At 42.1% G+C, this 18,305-nt stretch overlaps 1 protein-coding gene across 6 annotated transcripts in view; it reads right to left on the bottom strand.

The window, feature by feature from the left end:
- Positions 1-2,518: 2,518 nt before the first annotated feature.
- chrdl2 (chordin-like 2) overlaps positions 2,519-18,305 on the bottom strand; it is a 64,717-nt gene continuing 48,930 nt past the window's right edge. For all 6 annotated transcript variants that reach the window (XM_072505722.1, XM_072505717.1, XM_072505719.1 and 3 more), the window contains 3 exons: positions 17,074-17,256; positions 6,261-6,359; positions 2,519-3,190 (listed from right to left, as the gene is read on the bottom strand). In XM_072505722.1, the coding sequence (XP_072361823.1) occupies positions 3,060-3,190; positions 6,261-6,359; positions 17,074-17,256 (413 nt within the window). In that variant the 3' untranslated portion in view covers positions 2,519-3,059. The remainder of the gene's footprint in view (positions 3,191-6,260; positions 6,360-17,073; positions 17,257-18,305) is intronic.

Raw genomic sequence — 18,305 nt, 5'->3', positions numbered from 1 at the left:
CTCCTGCCCAGACTGAGCTCCGCACGCAGTCTTTTCAGTTTCACCTTCTCCCAGTTTCACCTAACTCCCAGTATTCACCCAACTCCAAAAGCACTCTCACTCAGCCAACGCGGGCACTCACAGTGCAGACAAGCAGGCACTGATTAGCCAACAGCAAGCAGACCCCGTGTCATCAAATTCAGACCTGAGCTGCTTTCACTTTTAAACCTTGTTTACATTTGATCATGCCACATGCGATCATGTTGGAAATATTAAAGTTTCCTTCCAGAGGCATTATAATTCCTCAAGAAAGCTTGTGGGTCGAAGTAGCAGCAAGTACAATGGATGGCAACAAGAAGATCAGTATTATCACAAGTGAGACATCTATGAGAACATTCTACCTCTTCAAATCTTCTACGAGAAACTCTTATCTAGAAAATGTGTTCAATTATAATTTGAAGGAAGATTAAACAGAGTACATTTTTTATTTTCACAACAATGCCACTATATTCATTTGTGTGATAAGATTGATTTACGTCACTGCAGCAAACAAAACCAAGGATTTGACTTAACATTTTTTTATGACAATAATGGGGGTCAAATTTCCTTCTCTGATTGGGTGAGGGATTAGAACTGGTTGCCTTCCAGTTGCTGGCAGACTCCAGGAGCAATAATCATTACTGCTGTTTCAAGTCTCTAAAGTCTGCAATGTTATTTGTATTGTCACATCTTTTACAGGTGCCAAGAGGAAGGTTTGCATTTGGGTCATTGGGCCTAGATCAATTGTCTAAATCTAAACCATATCCAAATGGGTCCTGGGCAAATCAGACCGATCGTATTTTGGGTGCACCTTGTCTGACAGATGCCCAGACTTAAGAGAATGGGAAAATTGGTCCCAACGTTATCTGTGTTAACAGGTTATGCAAGATGAATTCAAGATTTCTTCCAGATTAAAACAGTAACTAAAGTTATTTCTCCACACATAAAGATAAACTTTAAATCTAAAATTTAGCCATTGAAAGTTGACGGAAGATTTTGGTTCCTGTGTCCCATTTGGCTCAGTCGGAGATGGATTTTCTTTTCGGGAGCAGGAAGCAGAAACTGAAACAGTTTCCAGGCCCTGAATCTACCACCCCCTCCACAATCCAACACCCCGCTACTGCTCCCACACCTCTGCAACCCCCCCAACCCTACCCCAGGCAGTCACTCACCAGTGTCTTTCCCTGGGGCCGACAATTAATGGCCAGATGGTAGTTTTTCTGGCCAATTAAGAACAGCGGGCACCAACCTATTTTCCTTCTTTGATGGAAACTGGTCAGAATTGATAAGCTGACATGCACCTATAAAATGGAATGGTTTGTTGGATGGCCCACCATTGTGATGCACGTAGTCGAAATAATGCTTACTTTCTATGATCCTAAATATTATTAATATCTATATATAATGGTATCCTCCTCCTACAGGTACCATACCTTAAGCGGGTATTGGCAAACATAGACTTCTATCGGATTGGTAAAAGTATTGCAGTGACTTGCCATTGCCCTGTGCAGAATGGCAGGCCTGGAAACTTATTCTGCTCTTACCACCTGTCAGTACATGTGCTGGAAGGTCTTATAGGCTGAAAACAACCTGATCAGCCACATTGTGAATGCACCTTGCATAGCCGTCCTGAAGTGGGACTTGAATGCAGAGGTACGGATGCTACCATTGTGTCCCAACACTTTACTCATTTATGACATCAAAGGAACAAAATATCACAACATCATTGCAAAGGAATTGCTTCTTGAAGTGCCGATCCTTCATTGTCTCTCCCGAACATGCTGAGAAGTATAAAACAAGGACAGGTGTTTTAAAAATTTGTCCCGGGATGTTGTTGTCACTGGCTCAGTCAGCACTTATTTCCCTTCTGTATTTGCCATTGAGGACGTAGTGGTGAGCTGCCATCTTGAATCACTGCAGGCCATGTGGTGTACGTACACCCACTGTGCTATTAGAGAGGCAGTTCCAGGATTTTGACCCAGCGACAGTGATGGAACGGAAATATATTTCCAAGCCAAGATGGTGTGTGACTTGGAGGTGGTGGTTTTCCGATGCATCTGCTGCTCTTGTCCTTCCAGATGGTAGAGATCATGGGTTTGGAAGGTGCTGCCTAAGGAAGCTTGGTGAGTTCCTGCAGTGCATCCTGTAGATGGTACACACTGCTGCGACTGTGTGTCGGTGGTGGAGAGTGTTAATGTTTGTGGATGGGTGCCAATTGAGCGGGCTGCTTTGCCCTGGAGGATGTCGAGCTTCTTGAGTGTTTTTGGAGCTGTACTCATCCAGGTAAGTGAAGAGTATTCCATCACACTCCTGACTTGTGCCTTGTAGGTGGTGGACAGGCTGTGAGGAGTGAGGTGGGGAACTTCTCTCCACAAAATTAGCCTCTGATCCGCCACAGTATTTATATGGCTGGTCTAGTTCAGATTCTGTGGAGACGTAGATGAGTACAGTTCCCTATTAACTCAAGAGGCACTAGAGAAGAGATGACAAAAGAATAAAATGTTATACAACTGGCTATATTTTATTAGTTTCAAGAAAAATGGGATGAAACGCCGTCAGTACATAAATAAAGTACAAATACCTTCAAGGATAATGTCAACATATTCCGCAGGCTTATACAATGAAGAAAGAAATCTTACATAAAACCAAGATATGCATTACATGTGAATTGAATATTAATATGCATACATTGACAGGCTAATTGTATTCTAAGAATTAAGGTCACATAAGTAATTTCAATATTGTTTTATAATACAAATAAATACACATTAGGACCCCTTCCCATTCTTTTTCACTTCCAAAGGCACTTTTCCTTCCCTTGTAAGAAAGAAAGCTAACACAGTGATTTTTCTTCTTTGTTAATTCTTCTGTTGTGTACATTTTGGTTTTCGGGGTGCTCTCGATTATCATCAGAGTCCCACTGCAGTCCAGCTACAGGCCAGGTTTTTATTAACTGAATTTTCCCCTCTCACATTATGGTGCCCAACCCCCCACCCCCCCTCCCCCCTCCCCCCGTACCCTGCCCCACCACCCTCCCGATTTCAGCAATGCTCCTTTTCTGGTTTGTTCAGTTGTAAAACTTTAAGCAGGTCTTCCAATTCGGTTTTGCATCCTCGGTTCATACATAGCTGGCTGATTTGCGCTTCTCCCTCTTTGAAAATTTTCCATCGACCTAGGCACACAGGAAACACAAGTTAATGTTTGTGAAATTAATAAGGTGCAGCGTTTTCCTGTAACCTAGACAGTTGCTGGTGAGGCACAAGGCAACCAGTAGATCAAAGGATTTAAATTAAATCATAAATCGAGAGAATAATACCTGAACACTTTTTATGCCATCCATGCCCCTTTACATGGTTGCACAGAGCTTACAGCACAGAAACAAGTCCTTAGACCTAACTGGTCCAAAGATGTACAGGTTAGGTTGGTTGGCCATGCTAAAATTGCTCCTTAGTGTCCAAAAATGTGCAGGTAGGTAGGTTATGGGGTTACGGAGATAGGGTGGGAGAGTGGGCCTAGGTAACGTGATCTTTCAGAGGGTCAGTGCAGACACGATGGGTCAAATGGCCTCCTTCTGCACTGTAGAAATTCCATGGTTCCATGCCAGTGTTAATGCCCCACATAGGTTTCCTCCCATTTATCTAAATCCGTCTACATAATCTCCTATTCCTTTCACCCTTGTATGTTTATCTCTCTTCCAATTAAATACATCTGTGTATAAACCTCAACTGATCATGATGGTAATTAATTCCACATTCTTACCACTAAGTGGGCAAAAACATTTCTCCTGAATACTTCCTTGGATTTATTGAACAACCTATTTATTGGCCCCTGTTTACGGATCCCCAACAATTAGAAAGTTGAGGCAAGGTTTTGTTCTCAGGCTCGGGATGCTGTAGTCAAGTTACAAAGGGGATCATAACACTGCACTGTGTGGGAAACAGCCACATGGCACTACTCTTCTCCAAATTGGCCTATTACTGACCGGAGGGCGAGCTTGCCGTCCAATTTAGGATGGGCTCTCAAAGCTGAAGAGTCAATAGGAAGGTTCAGGTAGTCCTTGTCGCAAATTGCAGTTTTTTTGGCACACTAATGATGGCAGGTACCCATGGGATGGATCTCACAGCACCATGCCGATATGTTTTCCGCAGTCAAGTACGTTTAATATGATGGGTGGCTAGCCCATCACCCTTCCATCCATCTCCCTGGTCCCCATAATACAGGCGCCCACTAGCCTGCCCACCCTTTGGCCTTTTGAGGCCCTTAAGTGGCCAATATTGGCCACTTATGAACCTCAATTCACCTACACTGCCACAATGTGCTGGTCAGTGGAAGGTGGGTGAGAGAATGGGAAGGTTGATTTTTCGCTGAACTTGATGAAAGGGCAGGAAGAGAGTAAAATGTTAGGATGTGGGATGCCTTGTGCACATTGGGGGCTCTTCCCCCAAAAGGTTCTAACCTATCCCCTGCCACCCCCCACCACCGCCCCTTGCACCATTGTGCCTCCCTGTCTGGCCTCCAATATCCTGATCTCCACTCAAACCCTTCCCAGGGCGCCTGATCCCTCCCCAACCAAAAAGCCCAGAACTTTCCTGGGTCCGGCCACCTTTGATCTTCTTCGTGGAGGTACTTGCAGCCCACTACCCCGTTCTGACGCTGTCGGAACTGCAAGAGCTGCCAGCCAATCAGATTGATTGGCAGCTCTTAAGGGTAAAACTTCCTTCGACTGAAGGGTGGTTCCCCAATGACTGCGTGTTGAGGTCACCTGCAGCATAATATTGCTACAGGGTGGCCTTTTTTATAGCCGGTTGATTAGCGAGCAATATGCCACACCAACCCACTTCCCCGCTGCTGTACCATTCTGCCCCATGTATTTGTCATTATTTTTTCAACAATTTCCGGGTCTTGTTATCTTGAAACCTGCGTGACAGAACTTAATCAATGAGAAACAGGGTGGGTGAGGCAGGGGAAACACGTCAGTGTGGGTAGATGGACACTATAACTGGGAATGTAGAGGTATTGATACATTTTATGGCAGAACATTGTTATTATCTTTTAAAACTTAATTTCTCACCCAGTAGTGAACCCTAGAAAACCAGCTATAGAAACAGAAGACCATTGGTAAGGGTCCCTGGCGACCAGAAAAGATAGCAATATGGTAGGGATGCTCGAGTGTGGCAGTGCAGAGAGAGGAATGGAAAGATCAAACTTGATGCAGCTGGTTGGCAGATGGCAGGGAGGGAGGCATAGGTCACGTAGTAGAAGGCAGGGGTTTCGAATCAACAATTGAGAGAGAGGGAGGGAGGGGAAAATCATGTGGAGGGAGGCTTGTATCACTAGCTTGTAGGAGGAACTGGAAGATGGTGGGGAGTGGGAGTGGAGGACAGTGCTGGCCAGATGATGTACTTGAACTGCTGGAACAAACATCACCCTTGTTTCTGGCCCACAAGCAGTGCTGTAAAAAAAAGAAAGTAACTGCTGGATCTGGCTGCTCCCTGAACCATCTGATTCTCGACTAATCAAATCAAAATGGCTGTCAAAAATCAGGAACTGAGCCTCACTAACATATTATAAACTTGGACCCACCTCACCAGAGCAGGTTATTTGAACATTCCTAAACCTGCGTAGTTAAAATAGAAGCATTTTGCTGCGTGTCGGGGTTGGGTTTAATAAATTTATCAATTTAGTTACCCATCACCCAACCCTTTCCAGCCCATCGTTGGGGTAAAATTCCTCACAATGCTTTAACTTCTATGAAAAAAAGCTCAATATTACTATACCACTTGGGTGGAATAAACTGTTCCATTATTTATTTTAACTTGTGATCTTCTCTCCGCCACATTGCTCGAAAGACAACTTAATAGAAACCAAGTTTTTTGTTGATGGATCCAAGAATCAAATAGTGGTTTTGAGTCCACAGCGAACACTTTTTTGAATCATTGGCAACTAACTGACATTCGTATCAGTAGTCCTATCACTATGCAGTCCAATATTTTCTTCTAAGGCTTGGTTTGAGCTACATTTTGGAGAAGAGTAGAGTATTACAGCACTTGATCCATATTATACCCAGCACGGCTGTGTGCTAGAATTGGGTTCTGACGGTGGCAAAATCAGTATGCACATCCCTCAACTTGAAGAGAATGTAGCATTTTTATTAAAGTTGCTCCTCTTCAAAGAAGAAGGTGTTCCCACCAGTTTATTCCATTAATGTTGTGTTTTGCAAGCACTGAGCTGTTTTTACTTACTCTGAGTGGTCCGTGTCAGTGGTTTAAAAGATCCAAAGTTAACCTGTTTTTCAAAGTCTCTCCTTGACATTGTCTCCATGTGAAAGTGGCGCAGAACACCTGCCGTGGAAAACAGTGACAGCTGTATTAGGGGTTCTAATTTCGAGTTAATATTGCAAGCTTCTTGTTGTAAAACAAACCCATTTTTCATAAGCAGTTCCTTCTGATTCAGGTGTAGAACTGGAATTCAGTGTGTTTTCTATACACACCATTCTACATACTCTATAACTGATGTTACGGTCTGCATGGGAGATGTTCTGGTGCAATGGTTAGTGTCCCCCACCTCTGAGCCAGAAACTCTGGGTTGGAGTCCCACTCCAGGACATGATGGCCACAGAAAGTAGGTTCATAATGTACCCAAACGGGTTGAGTGTTAACCTGCAAGTTCTTTCAGCATGCCTTTAGCAGGTGGCAAGTTAAGGCTATACATTATAGAAGTGAATCAATTTCAGAGTGTAGAAGATAACAATCACTATAAACAAGAATCTAGATGCTTTTCTACCACTGTTAATTTAATCATGTTTTCATCTTTATTCTCGATGCCCAATACTATGCATTATGCCCATCGAGACACCAGGTTGGAAGCAAGCTCTTGATCCGCACCTACGTTGCGATCAGTTGCTCAAATGAGCAGTGAGAACTCAGTCAACTTGACTCATTTTATCCAACTACACTCCTTTCATAGTGGGGAAGTGTTACACTTTTGACTACTGGCTCCTTGAGACTCTAGGCACAGCCAAGCTTAACTCTTGGCAAACAGTGCACATAACGACTCTATCCTGTAGCACAATGCTTTGATAACGGGCATTCTGCGTCACTTTATAGTTTTGGTGATTTGCTTTACAAATCTTTTAATACAGAAGCTTGTGTGTAGCACAGCTACAAACAGCTCCTACTTTTGCATACTACATTAACAGCATTATGGATATAATCCCCTGTTCTATTTTAAGCCAAATGGAAATTATACAGAATCAAATAATCTTAATATAGCCTGATTTGATTGAGGCATATATCTATTTTAAGGGTACATATCAAAGTATGCTTCTGTGCAGCTACTAACACTACTAATCTGGCAACATATCCAAAGGGTGGTACCATGTGGAATGATATCTTTACTGCGTGTCACCATCTTTCACTACCAGGGTTTTACAAGATTGTAAAACAAATTTATGTGTGTTAAAGAATTTGGTTTCAAACCCATATTGTTTGCAGAGATGCTGGTCGGGAGGTCATAAAAATAATTTGTGCACACATTTGTTGCACGAGTAGCACTGCATGGTTTATTCTGTTTTTTCTGGTCAGCTGTTTCTTACAGTCTGGCTATAATTACAGGAATGCAATGGCTGCATATCAGTATTAAGAACCTTGGACATGGAAGATTTTTGCACACTTACAAAATTTTCAGCATTAAGCTTGTCAGATCGCGCGAGATAAAATTGCCATGTTACAGTTGCACTGCAACTCGACAGTCAATGTGAATAGTTCTCATTGTGCATGAATGTGGAAAGTGATAGTATAACCTGGGATTCGGGTTCCAATCTGATATCAGTCTCCAGGGGCTTTAGGAATCGTAGGCAGGACCTGGATGTCAAAGACCTTCCCCCATCTCTGACAAAGCCCATTTTTGCAGGTGGGGGGAGGGACCAGGGAGTGAATCAAACAGACAGGAAACCCAAACTTAGCAGGGCCAATTTAAATTAGTGCTGAGTTCAAACAGGCCACATTTCCGCTGTTTCACGGACCAAAACCCAGAGCGCGGATGTCAAGATTTATGGAATAGAAGTAAATCTTCTTAAAGGGCAGGAAAGGTCAGTTTAAGTGTCATGATCTGAAGTCATTTAAATTATCAACCTTTAAAAATGAAAAGAACATCATGCTGAAGGTGTCAGTTACAACATCACTTGCTGCTGGACTGCTTTGACAGGCTATTTGGTGTAGGTTAGAAAAGAATTGCCATATATACCTTCAGTTTCAATGGAGCTCAATGCTATATTTCCGAGGGGCTATCGTTACAGCTGAGGCCATTATGTATTCTTGACTGTGTTTCAAAAGCTACAAATTTATTTATCTCAGCATGGGGCTGAGTTCACATTTTGATTGACAATTTAAAACAGCTATTGAAGGATTAACTTTTTTTGCTGTTGTTACTGAAGTACGTTTGTTTGTTTTTAAAACAGACTGAACATTTGAGGGTATTTAAAATCTTTCAATGGATTCCAAGGATTCGCTTTTCTCTGAATCAAGTGTGTATGAGAAAGAACTTTATTAAATTCTTAGCAGTTTAATTCATTCATCTCCACATGGCTCCTGAGGTCTGCCCATGCTGGCTGTAGAAATGGCATGGGGTATGAGGTGGGATGGAGTGGGAATGCGGGCATGTGTAGGGAGGGGGTGAGGACTAAGGGGATTGAGGGCTAAACGGCTGAACAACTTAGAAAGAAAATTAGGACAAAGTCCTATAGAACCAAGGCAGACCCCCTAATGGGCCCACCTTTATGCTGCTCGTTCTCTTGGCCACCATTGATCTGCTTCCAGAATCAGCAGGCCTAAATCCATATTGCCCCGCCTCACTGGAATGAAAATTGGGTGTAATGTCTGCCAGGTTGGGAAATTCTTCATCTTGAGCTATCCACCTCGCGAGTAGAAATCATGGTGTCCAGTGTTGTTGGGGCAGCAGAGGGGGATTTTTTTGTTCGATTAAAGAAGCCTGTGCAATTAATCAGAATATAGTGGTGATGTGTTACACTTCACTCAACGAGTTTGACTTACTGTGGCAATGTACTTTTTTATATGCATGTTGTACTCTTTGGTAGAGATGGAAGAGGCTCCAACTTTCTTCCTGTCACATGGCTGGCCAGGAATCTCTCCTGCTCTTCCATTGGCATGTGTTGCACAACCCGTTTGGTGTATTATGAACACACCTTCTTTGGTCATCAAGTCCTGGGATGGGACTCGTAACTGGAGGTTATGGCTCAGAGGCAGCCACGCTGCTATCTGCACCGTAAGACCTGCTAATCAGAGAGCATTCTCCTATAATTTTCAAAAATCAATCTTTTCAACATATCCTTGTGCCAAATAATCTCGTCAATTTCGTTTACTCCCAGATAATATTTTTCTCATTGGACGCTTGCTCTTGTTCAGACTACACCTAAGAATAATGTTTCTCCCCAACTTCCAGACAAGTATTACATTGTTGTAACATTGATACTTCCTCATGGTGTGGATGTTGCTGTTGAACTCATCCATCACTTTGAAAGTTCTGGTCTAATCCACTATCCATTGGTAGAGCTTTCGGTAAGGTTACCTTGTGTCATGCGAGAGTACCTTTAAGAAATGGGTGTTTATAAATGGGTGTGTATATAAATATCTGTAGTGAGTGTACCTTTAAGAAATGGATGTTTATTACTGCAGTGATGTAAGAGAGGGGGTGGAGCTGGGCTGTCTGTCAGCTTTTTACTTTTGTTTTAGGCTGTTTGCTGCAGGGTGTGTTTTAGTTTTGTTTTCAGAGCTGGATAGCTGCAGTCACAGCCAGAAGGTGTATTAGAGTCTCTCTCTGTAATCTAAAGAATGTAAATTGATCCTTTGGTGATTTAAAACTAATAACTGCTCTGAGTAGTGACTTTAGCCTGATGTGCTTCTGTTGAAAGGTTTTGTTTTAAGTCTTATGGATGTTAAAAGGAAAGTAAGAATTACTTAGTGTTGTATTCTTTGGGGGTTGTATTTGAATTAACGGTTGCTAAGATGTTCACTGTATGTTTTAAAAAGGTTAACTTGCCTTCATAGAATAAACATTGTTTTGCTTTAAAAAATACTTTACCATTTCTGCTGTACCACACCTGTGGAGTGGGCCATGTGCTCCCCATACCACAATCGAGTAAAAGTTGTGGGTCAGGTGAACTCCGTGATACCTTGGGGTTCTCTAACCCTGGCCCATAACAAATTGGGGGCTCGTCCGCGATAAAAGTCTATCGATTGGATTGGCTTTGTGAACTTAAAGACAGTGAGGGGTGAGCGTATTGTAGTTGCTTTTCAGGTGTGGTATTTTAGTTTAATTAGGGAGTGTGTTGTGGACAATGGCTCTGTCAGAGGCTCTGAAGTTTTTGGGGATGGAGACGGTCACAGGCAGTACCTTACTGACAGAGACTAAAAGCAGACTCTTAGATTTGGAAAAAACAATGCAGTTAACATTACCTCACAAGATGTGAAAAGATGAGGCAATTATGGCGATGGCTAAGCATTTAAAGTTGCCTGAAAGACAGTTTGACTCATTGGAAATGGTAAAAATTCAGTTACAAATAGTGGAACATGAGAAAAAATTAAAGCAGCTTGAATACGAAAGAGAGAGAGAGGAAAAAGAAAGAGAAAGAGAGGAAAAAGAGAGAGAAGAAAGTAAACAGAGAGCAGAACAAAAAGAAAGAGAAAGGGAGATACAGATCAGGGAAAAAGATAAAGAGAGAGAGTTTGAACTTCAGAAAATGGCCATGAAACATGACAGTCAGTTAAAATTGGCATACATAAAGGGAAATATACAGTTCGATGATAGTGATGAGGATAGTGAGAAAGAGCGTCAAAGTCGAAGGCTTGGTGGGAATCTATTTAAATATGTCCAAGCATTGCCAAGGTTTGACGAGAAGGAGGGAGAAGCCTTTTTCATTTCATTTGAGAAGGTAGCTAAACAAATGAAATGGCCACAGGCCATTTGGGTATTACTGATTCAAACAAAGCTAGTAGGTAGGGCTAGTGAAGTGTTTGCATCACTACCGGAGGAGGTATCTGAGACGTATGAGGAGGTGAAAAAATCCATCTTAGGTGCATTTGGACTAGTGTCTGAAGCTTACAGCAAAGGTTTAGAAATTTAAAGAAATAATTTGGTCAAACATACAAGGAGTTTGAAAGGCTCAAACAGAGTAAAGTTGATAGCTGAATAAGGGCTTTGAAAATAGACCAAACGTATGAAGCTCTCAGAGAAATTATGCTTTTGGAGGAGTTTAAAAATTCAATTCCTGAAGTAGTGAGAACTCATGTGGAAGAACAGAGAGTTAAAACTGCGAGATTAGCAGCAGAAATGGCAGATGATGAATTAGTTCATAAATCAAAGTTTGGTTTCCGACATCAGTTTCTGCCTGTGAGGGATAGAAACTGGGGACATGAGAAATACTCAAGTGGTAAGGGTAAAGGCGATCTGATGGGAGATAATAAGGAGAGTGTACCTCAGATTAAAAAAGAAATCCAAGAGGGTGGAAAAGAAATTAAACATTTCAAATGTTTTCACTGTAATAAACTAGGCCATGGGGCAAAGTCACAGTGTTGGTGGTTGAAGAAAAGCACTGGGAAGGCTGATGTGGCAAAACAGGATAAGACAGTGGGGTTTGTTAAAGTGGGAAAGTAAAGCCCAAGTGAAGCGAAGGAGGTGCAAAAGATTGTACAGCCTGATCACGAGGTGATTGATAAGAAGGTGCCAGATCTCTTTAAAGAATTTCCTTGTGTGTGTAAAGTTTACTCATGTGTATCAGGGGGGGGTAGGTAAAGAAGTCACAATTTTAAGAGTTACGGGAGCTAGTCAAACTTTAATGGCAGGAGATTAGGAGTTATGTAGTCTAGGAAGGATGTTGCCAGAAAAGGTGGTAATATGTGGAATTCAGGGTGAGAGCAGTAGTGTTCCATTATATCAGGTAAGGTTGGAAAGTCCAGTGAAGAGTGGTGAAGTGGTAGTAGGAGTAATAGATAAACTATCTTGTCCAGGAATACAGTTTATCTTGGGTAATGATATAGCTGGATCGTAGGTGGGAGTGATGCCTACTGTGTTGGATAAGCCAATGGAGAATCAGACAACTGAAGTGTTGAAGGACGAATATCCTGGGAATTTCCCGGATTGTGTATTAACAAGGTCGAAAGTCACAGGTTAAGACAAGAGGAGAAATCAAAGAGTGAAGGTGAAGTTGAAGTGCAATTATCAGAAACAATTTTTGATCAGATGGTTGAAAAAGAACAAGAACAGGTGGAGGATGAGGCGGATATTTTTAGTTCAGGAAAATTGGCGGAGTTACAACAAAAAGATGTAGAAATAAAACGGATGTATGAGAAAGCATACATGGAAGAGGAATCTGAGTGTATACCAGAGTGTTATTACCGTAAAAGTGATGTCTTGATGAGAAAATGGGAGACCTTTACATATGCAGGTGGATGAAAAGTGGGCAGAAGTTCATCAAGTAGTATTGCTGGTAGGGTATAGAAAGGAGGTGTTGCGAGTTGCACATGAGGTACCAGTGGGAGGTCATTTGGGAATAAGGAAATCTCAAGTCAAAATCCAAAAACATTTTTAATGGCCTGGACTACATAAAGATGTAGTTAAATTTTGTCAATCATGTCACACATGTCAAGTGATAAGGAAACCTCAAGCAGTGATAAAACCAGCGCTCTTAATACCCATTCCAGCATTTGAGGAACGTTTTACAAGGGTCCTAATTGATTGTGTAGGACCGCTTCCTAAAACGAAAAGTGGGAATCAATATCTTTTGTCGATAATGGATGTATCTACTAGATTTCCAGAGGCCATTCCAATACATAATATTACAGCTAAAAAGATTGTGGAGGAGTTACTTTATTAGATATGTACTACTTTACTAGATATGGACTACCCACAGAAATACAATCGGATCAAGGATCGAATTTTACCTCAAGGTTATTCAAAGAAGTTATGGATAGTTTAGGAATAAAACAATTTAAATCAACTGCGTACCATCCAGAATCGCAGGGAGCATAGAAAGGTGGCATCAGACATTAAAGACAATGTTGAGGGCTTATTGTCAAGATTATCCAGAGGATTGGGATAAAGGAATTCCATTTGTACAGCTTGCAATTAAGGCTGCACCTAATGAGACAACCAAATGTAGTCCTTTTGAACTAATTTTTGGTCATGAGGTAAGAGGGCCACTTAAATTGATTAAGAAAAGATTGGTGAGTGAGAAATCAGAAATTACATTATTGGATTACGTGTCAAATTTTAGGGAACGATTAAATAGAGCAGGTGAATTGGCTGGACAACATTTAAAAGTTGCACAAAATGTGATGAAACAGGTAGCAGACAAGAAATCCAAAGTTTGTAGTTTTGCCAGTGGAGATAAAGTTTTAGTATTGTTACCAGTGGTAGGTGAACCTTTAAAAGCAAGGTTTTGTGGACCTTATCAGATTGAAAGGAAATTAAGTGAGGTGAATTATGTGGTAAAAACACCAGAGAAGGAAGACTCACCGAGTGTGTCATGTGAATATGCTTAAAAGGTACTTTGAAAGGGATGGAGAGAAAAAGGAGAAAGTTTTAATGATTCTAACTCAAAGTGACAAACCAAATCCAGATGACTGTGAATTTGACAAACCTCAAATTAAATTGGAAAACGAGGATGTTCTTAAAAATTGGGATAAATTGTTGAGTACCTTCCAGAGGAAAAACGGACTGACCTGAAAGAGTTATTGATATCACGTGGGCAAGTTTGTCGAGATAAATTGGGAAGTACTAAAATGGCTATACATGATGTAGATGTGGGAAATGCTGTTCCAATCAAATAACATCCATTCGGACTTAACCCTTTTAAATTGGCACAGATTAACAAAGAGATTGAGAATATGCTTAAAAATGGCAGAATTGAAGTGGGTTGCAGCCAATGGAGCTCACCCATAGTGATGGTACCAAAAACAGATGGTTGTGTGTGGACTATAGAAAGGTTAATGCAGTTACAAGAACGGACTTTTATCCTATCTGACATTTGCACGATTGCATTGAGAAAGTAGGACAATCAGCTTTTATTTCCAAACTGGATTTACTTAACGGTTACTGGCAGATAGCTATATCCGAAAGGGCAAAGGAAATTTCAGCTTTTGTGACTCCAGATGGTAGATACCAATTCAAAGTTATGCCATTCGGCATGAAAAACGTCCCAGCCACATTTCAACGGTTAACTAACAAAATTGTTTCAGGATTACTCAATTGTGTGGTATACATCGACGATCTGGTAATTTTCAGCCAGACATGGAAAGAACATTTAAAACATCTGATAGAGTTATTCAATCGACTTCAGGAGACGGGTTTGGTGATAAACCTAGCCAAAAGTGAATTTGGAAAAGCTCAAGTCACTTTCCTTGGCCATACAATTGGATAGGGTCGAATGGTCACACGGAATGTGAAACCAACAGTTATTGAGGAGTTTCCGATACTCTCAAGATGAAGAAAAATAATGCGATTTCTTGCATGCGTGGATTTGTTCGAACATTGGTGAAAAATGTTTGTAGCGTGGTTGCTCCACTGACAGACTTGCTCAAGAAGTGTAACAAATTCCAGTGGACAGCAGAGTTTCAACAGGCATTTGACTGCCTGAAAGCTGTGATAACCAATGCTCCTGTGTTGGAGAATTACAAGGGATTCTGTAATCAGATTGAACTAAAGTATGTGACTTTAAAGAGAAATGCTGAAGCCTAGAGAAATGGACGGATCGTGCAGAGACCTTCTTGTTCAAAGAGACTGTCAATCGAGAAGGATTTCAGTAGGAGGAAGAAGAACGAAAAAAAAATTCTGAAAATAATGTGTGAATCGTTGTATCTTGATCTCCTCCATTCCCTTCGATGCCGCAATAACATTTTGGGCTGGATGTTCCGTTGCGAGTCCTTCCCGCTACTGCTGACAGCAAGGACGCAGAATTTGGGCCACTGTTCACTGGCAGTGGGATTCTCTACTCCCGCTGCTTGCCAATGCGATTTCCTATTGATGCCACCTCATGTCACCGGACGCGGTGCCGGTGGGACTCGAGAATTCTGCCACCAGCAAACGGCCTAAAAATTCCGGCCTTTATTTTTTCCAGTTTTCTTCATGCCCAACCAACAGCTGCCAATTCGGACATTTGATAGTTCCCACCTTGGTCCCCCTTTCTCTGATCACACTTTTGCCATCACTATTGCCACTCTGGAACTGCCATATCTCTTTCATTGCTCAAAGCTACCTACAGGAAACTCAGTTATATCAGATCTGTCTTCTCTCAGTAACCAGTGACTCTCTATGAAGCTCAAGTGATTCCAAACTTTTTAAACATAACCCGCCTATTAGGAAAGATGCTCCAAAAAAAATGCTCTGGTACACTTGAAAAGGATATAAGATGATTGGCACCTGTAAATCTCTGGTCTCCACGCTCTCTTTTCCCATCACAAGTTTCCTTGTCATTCTTTATTTTATTTATTACACTACAGTCAATTCACCTCTGAATATTTTAATCTTATGCGGGTGGGGTGGGCAAATGGGCACCTGACCACACGAAAAAAATTGTCTTGTGGCATCATGTAAGGCTTTTCGGAGGACATTTGAGTTAGCTGATGCTGGAAGACTCAAGAATTGGTCAAATAATTATGCAAGGCTCTTAGAAAGCAAAAGAGCAACAAAATATTATGGGCGGGATTCTCCGCGTCTCACCAACCAGCCAATGGGGTTTCCCATTGTGGGCAGCCCCATGCCATCGGGAAATCCCCGGGCTGCCGGCGCAATGGAGAATCCTGACAGCGGAGAATCCAGCCCCATATTTTTTGTAGAGGATTACATCAGATATACAGCACAGAAACAGGCAATTTGGCCCAAGCAGTCTACGCCAGCATTTGTGCTCCACTGGAACCTCCTCCTGTCTTTCGTCGCCAAACTCTATCAGCATATCTCTCTATTCTATTCTTCCTCATATGTTTATCTAGTTTCCCCTTAAATACATTGGACTATTTGCTTTAACTATTCCCCATGGTGAGTTCCACATTCTCACCATTCTCTGAGTAAAGAAGTTCCTTCTGAATTCCCGTTTTGATTTTTTGTTGACTAACCTTTGCTGATGGCCTCTAGTTACCGACTCTTCCCCACAAGCGGAAACATTCTCTTTGTATGCACTTTTTCAAAATATTTCATATTTTTAAGGACCTCTATTAAGGTCATCTCACAGCTTTCTCCTTTCAGAAGAAAAGAGACCCACAGATTTTTCTTTGTAAATTTTTACTGCCTCCTCCCCAGTGTCTCTGTATCTTTTTTCAATAATATGGCAACCAAAGTTCTCGGCAGTATTCCAGGGGAGGCCGAGGTGTGAACCATGTTTTAGGACTTTTCTTTGGTACTCACAGTTCAAGGCTTCTATGGATGAACAAATGTAATTGTTCATGATATCGGTGTAATTGTTTTGAGTTAGAAAATTGCAATTACATCCTCATTATTAAAGTAGTGCTAAAAAGGGTTAAAGATGCCATTAAAGTATCAATGGGGGTGCAGGTCTGTTGAATATTCGTAGGTGAACATACAAGCAGTAATTGTCTCCTTTTAATGTGTTATTCACTTTGTCGGGGAAATGAATTAAAAAAACACTGGTAATGTAACTTCTAATGCTATTAGTGGCAACACATCAGTCAACGGTCGAAAGGGAAACAACAGGTTAATGCTTCGACTTTCTGTTTCTATTCACTTCACGGGAACTATAATATAAAGATACTGGTACAATAGGTAGGTAGGTAGGTAGGACAGATAGGTAGGATAGATAGATAGGTAGGAAGGATAGATAGATAGGTAGGAAGGGTAGATAGATGGACAGATAGGAAGGATAGACAGATAGGTCGGAAGGAGATAGATAGATAGATATAGGTAGATAGATAGATAGATAGATAGATAGACAGACAGACAGAGAGACAAAATAAATTGGTTGACAGTGAAGGCCACATTTTGGCTTTTGTAACAATTATTAGCTTAAATTCTGTGGGGCATACAACTCACCTTTCACTAGAGTCCAGATATGGACTTCTACTTCTGGATGATTGTCAATCTCCATAGCAATTTTCTTGCTGTATTTTTGAGAATCAGTTTCCTGGACCAAGAGTGATTCATAAACTAGAACAGTCTCTTCATCGCATCCCACATCCTTACTGTCATCTTGCGAAAACCCTGGTATCTCTGGTGCTGTGGAAGAAAAACTGACAACTAAACTCTTAATGTTAATGTGTCTTTATTTATTTTTTGTACGTTCTAGTTACTTTTTCCTTGAACATTATCTGATATCTAAATCCTAAATGCTACTAGGTTGAAATTACCATTGGTCCTCGATCTGGACACTGCCGCTGGGCATGGGTGAGGTGTGCAGGTGGGTGCCATGGTATGTTGGGGCGCAGTATTGTGCTGGGGGGTTGGTGCCAACCACAGGGTCGCTGGGGGTGGGGGGGGGAGGTTGCATGCGGGGTTGGTATCAGGGGGTCAATGGCAACACTTTCTCGCAGCCCGCTGGAGTCGTTTAGCTTCTTATGGCATTGGGTGGCGGTCCTTCTTGTGACACTCCTCGCGCTGATGGCTGCTGCCACTGAATCCCAGGCAGAACTGGCTGCCCTGTAGGTTACCCTCTGACCCCCTCAGGGTATGCCATCATGGCTCCACCACGTCTAGCAGTCTGGCCAGGTTGGCATTGCCGAATCGTGGAGCGAGTCTGTGTGGTGGCATGGGTGCATGCTGTCTTGGGTTTGTTCAGGAGGATCGGTTGAAGAGCTGCTCCCACTCGCTAGCAGGAAGCTGACGAGCGCGGTCGAGGTGAATCAGCTGGCAGGGCAGTCTTTTCCGGCGTACAGCTCGTGGGACATCATTAAGTGCCCTCATTAACATTAGCTACTGGTGACCGCCTCGCCTAGTCGGCTGTCGGGCAACACCGGCACTTTCCACTCGCTACCACACTTAGAAACTGTTCCGTTAGATCACGCCTATTGGCTTTTTGAGATGAACAAATGTAAAAGACAAAGGGTGCAATTCACCTAAAAAACGTCTGAGGGCGTGATTCTCCAGAAACATTTTAAGTGTGGTAGCGAGCAGGAATTGCCACGAGCTTCCTCGCGCTTGGACCAGCGAGGCTGGCAACACTATACAACGTTAATTCATCCACTTAACGAAGCCTCACGGGCTTCTTGCCGCTTAAAAGGTTTCTCAGCTGATTCGCCGGGTCCGCGCTCGCCAGTACCCCCGCAACA

Source organism: Scyliorhinus torazame, chromosome 5 (assembly GCF_047496885.1).
Source record: "Scyliorhinus torazame isolate Kashiwa2021f chromosome 5, sScyTor2.1, whole genome shotgun sequence".
In the NCBI taxonomy this organism is placed as follows: domain Eukaryota; kingdom Metazoa; phylum Chordata; class Chondrichthyes; order Carcharhiniformes; family Scyliorhinidae; genus Scyliorhinus; species Scyliorhinus torazame.
This window is presented reverse-complemented; position numbering and strand designations above follow the sequence as displayed.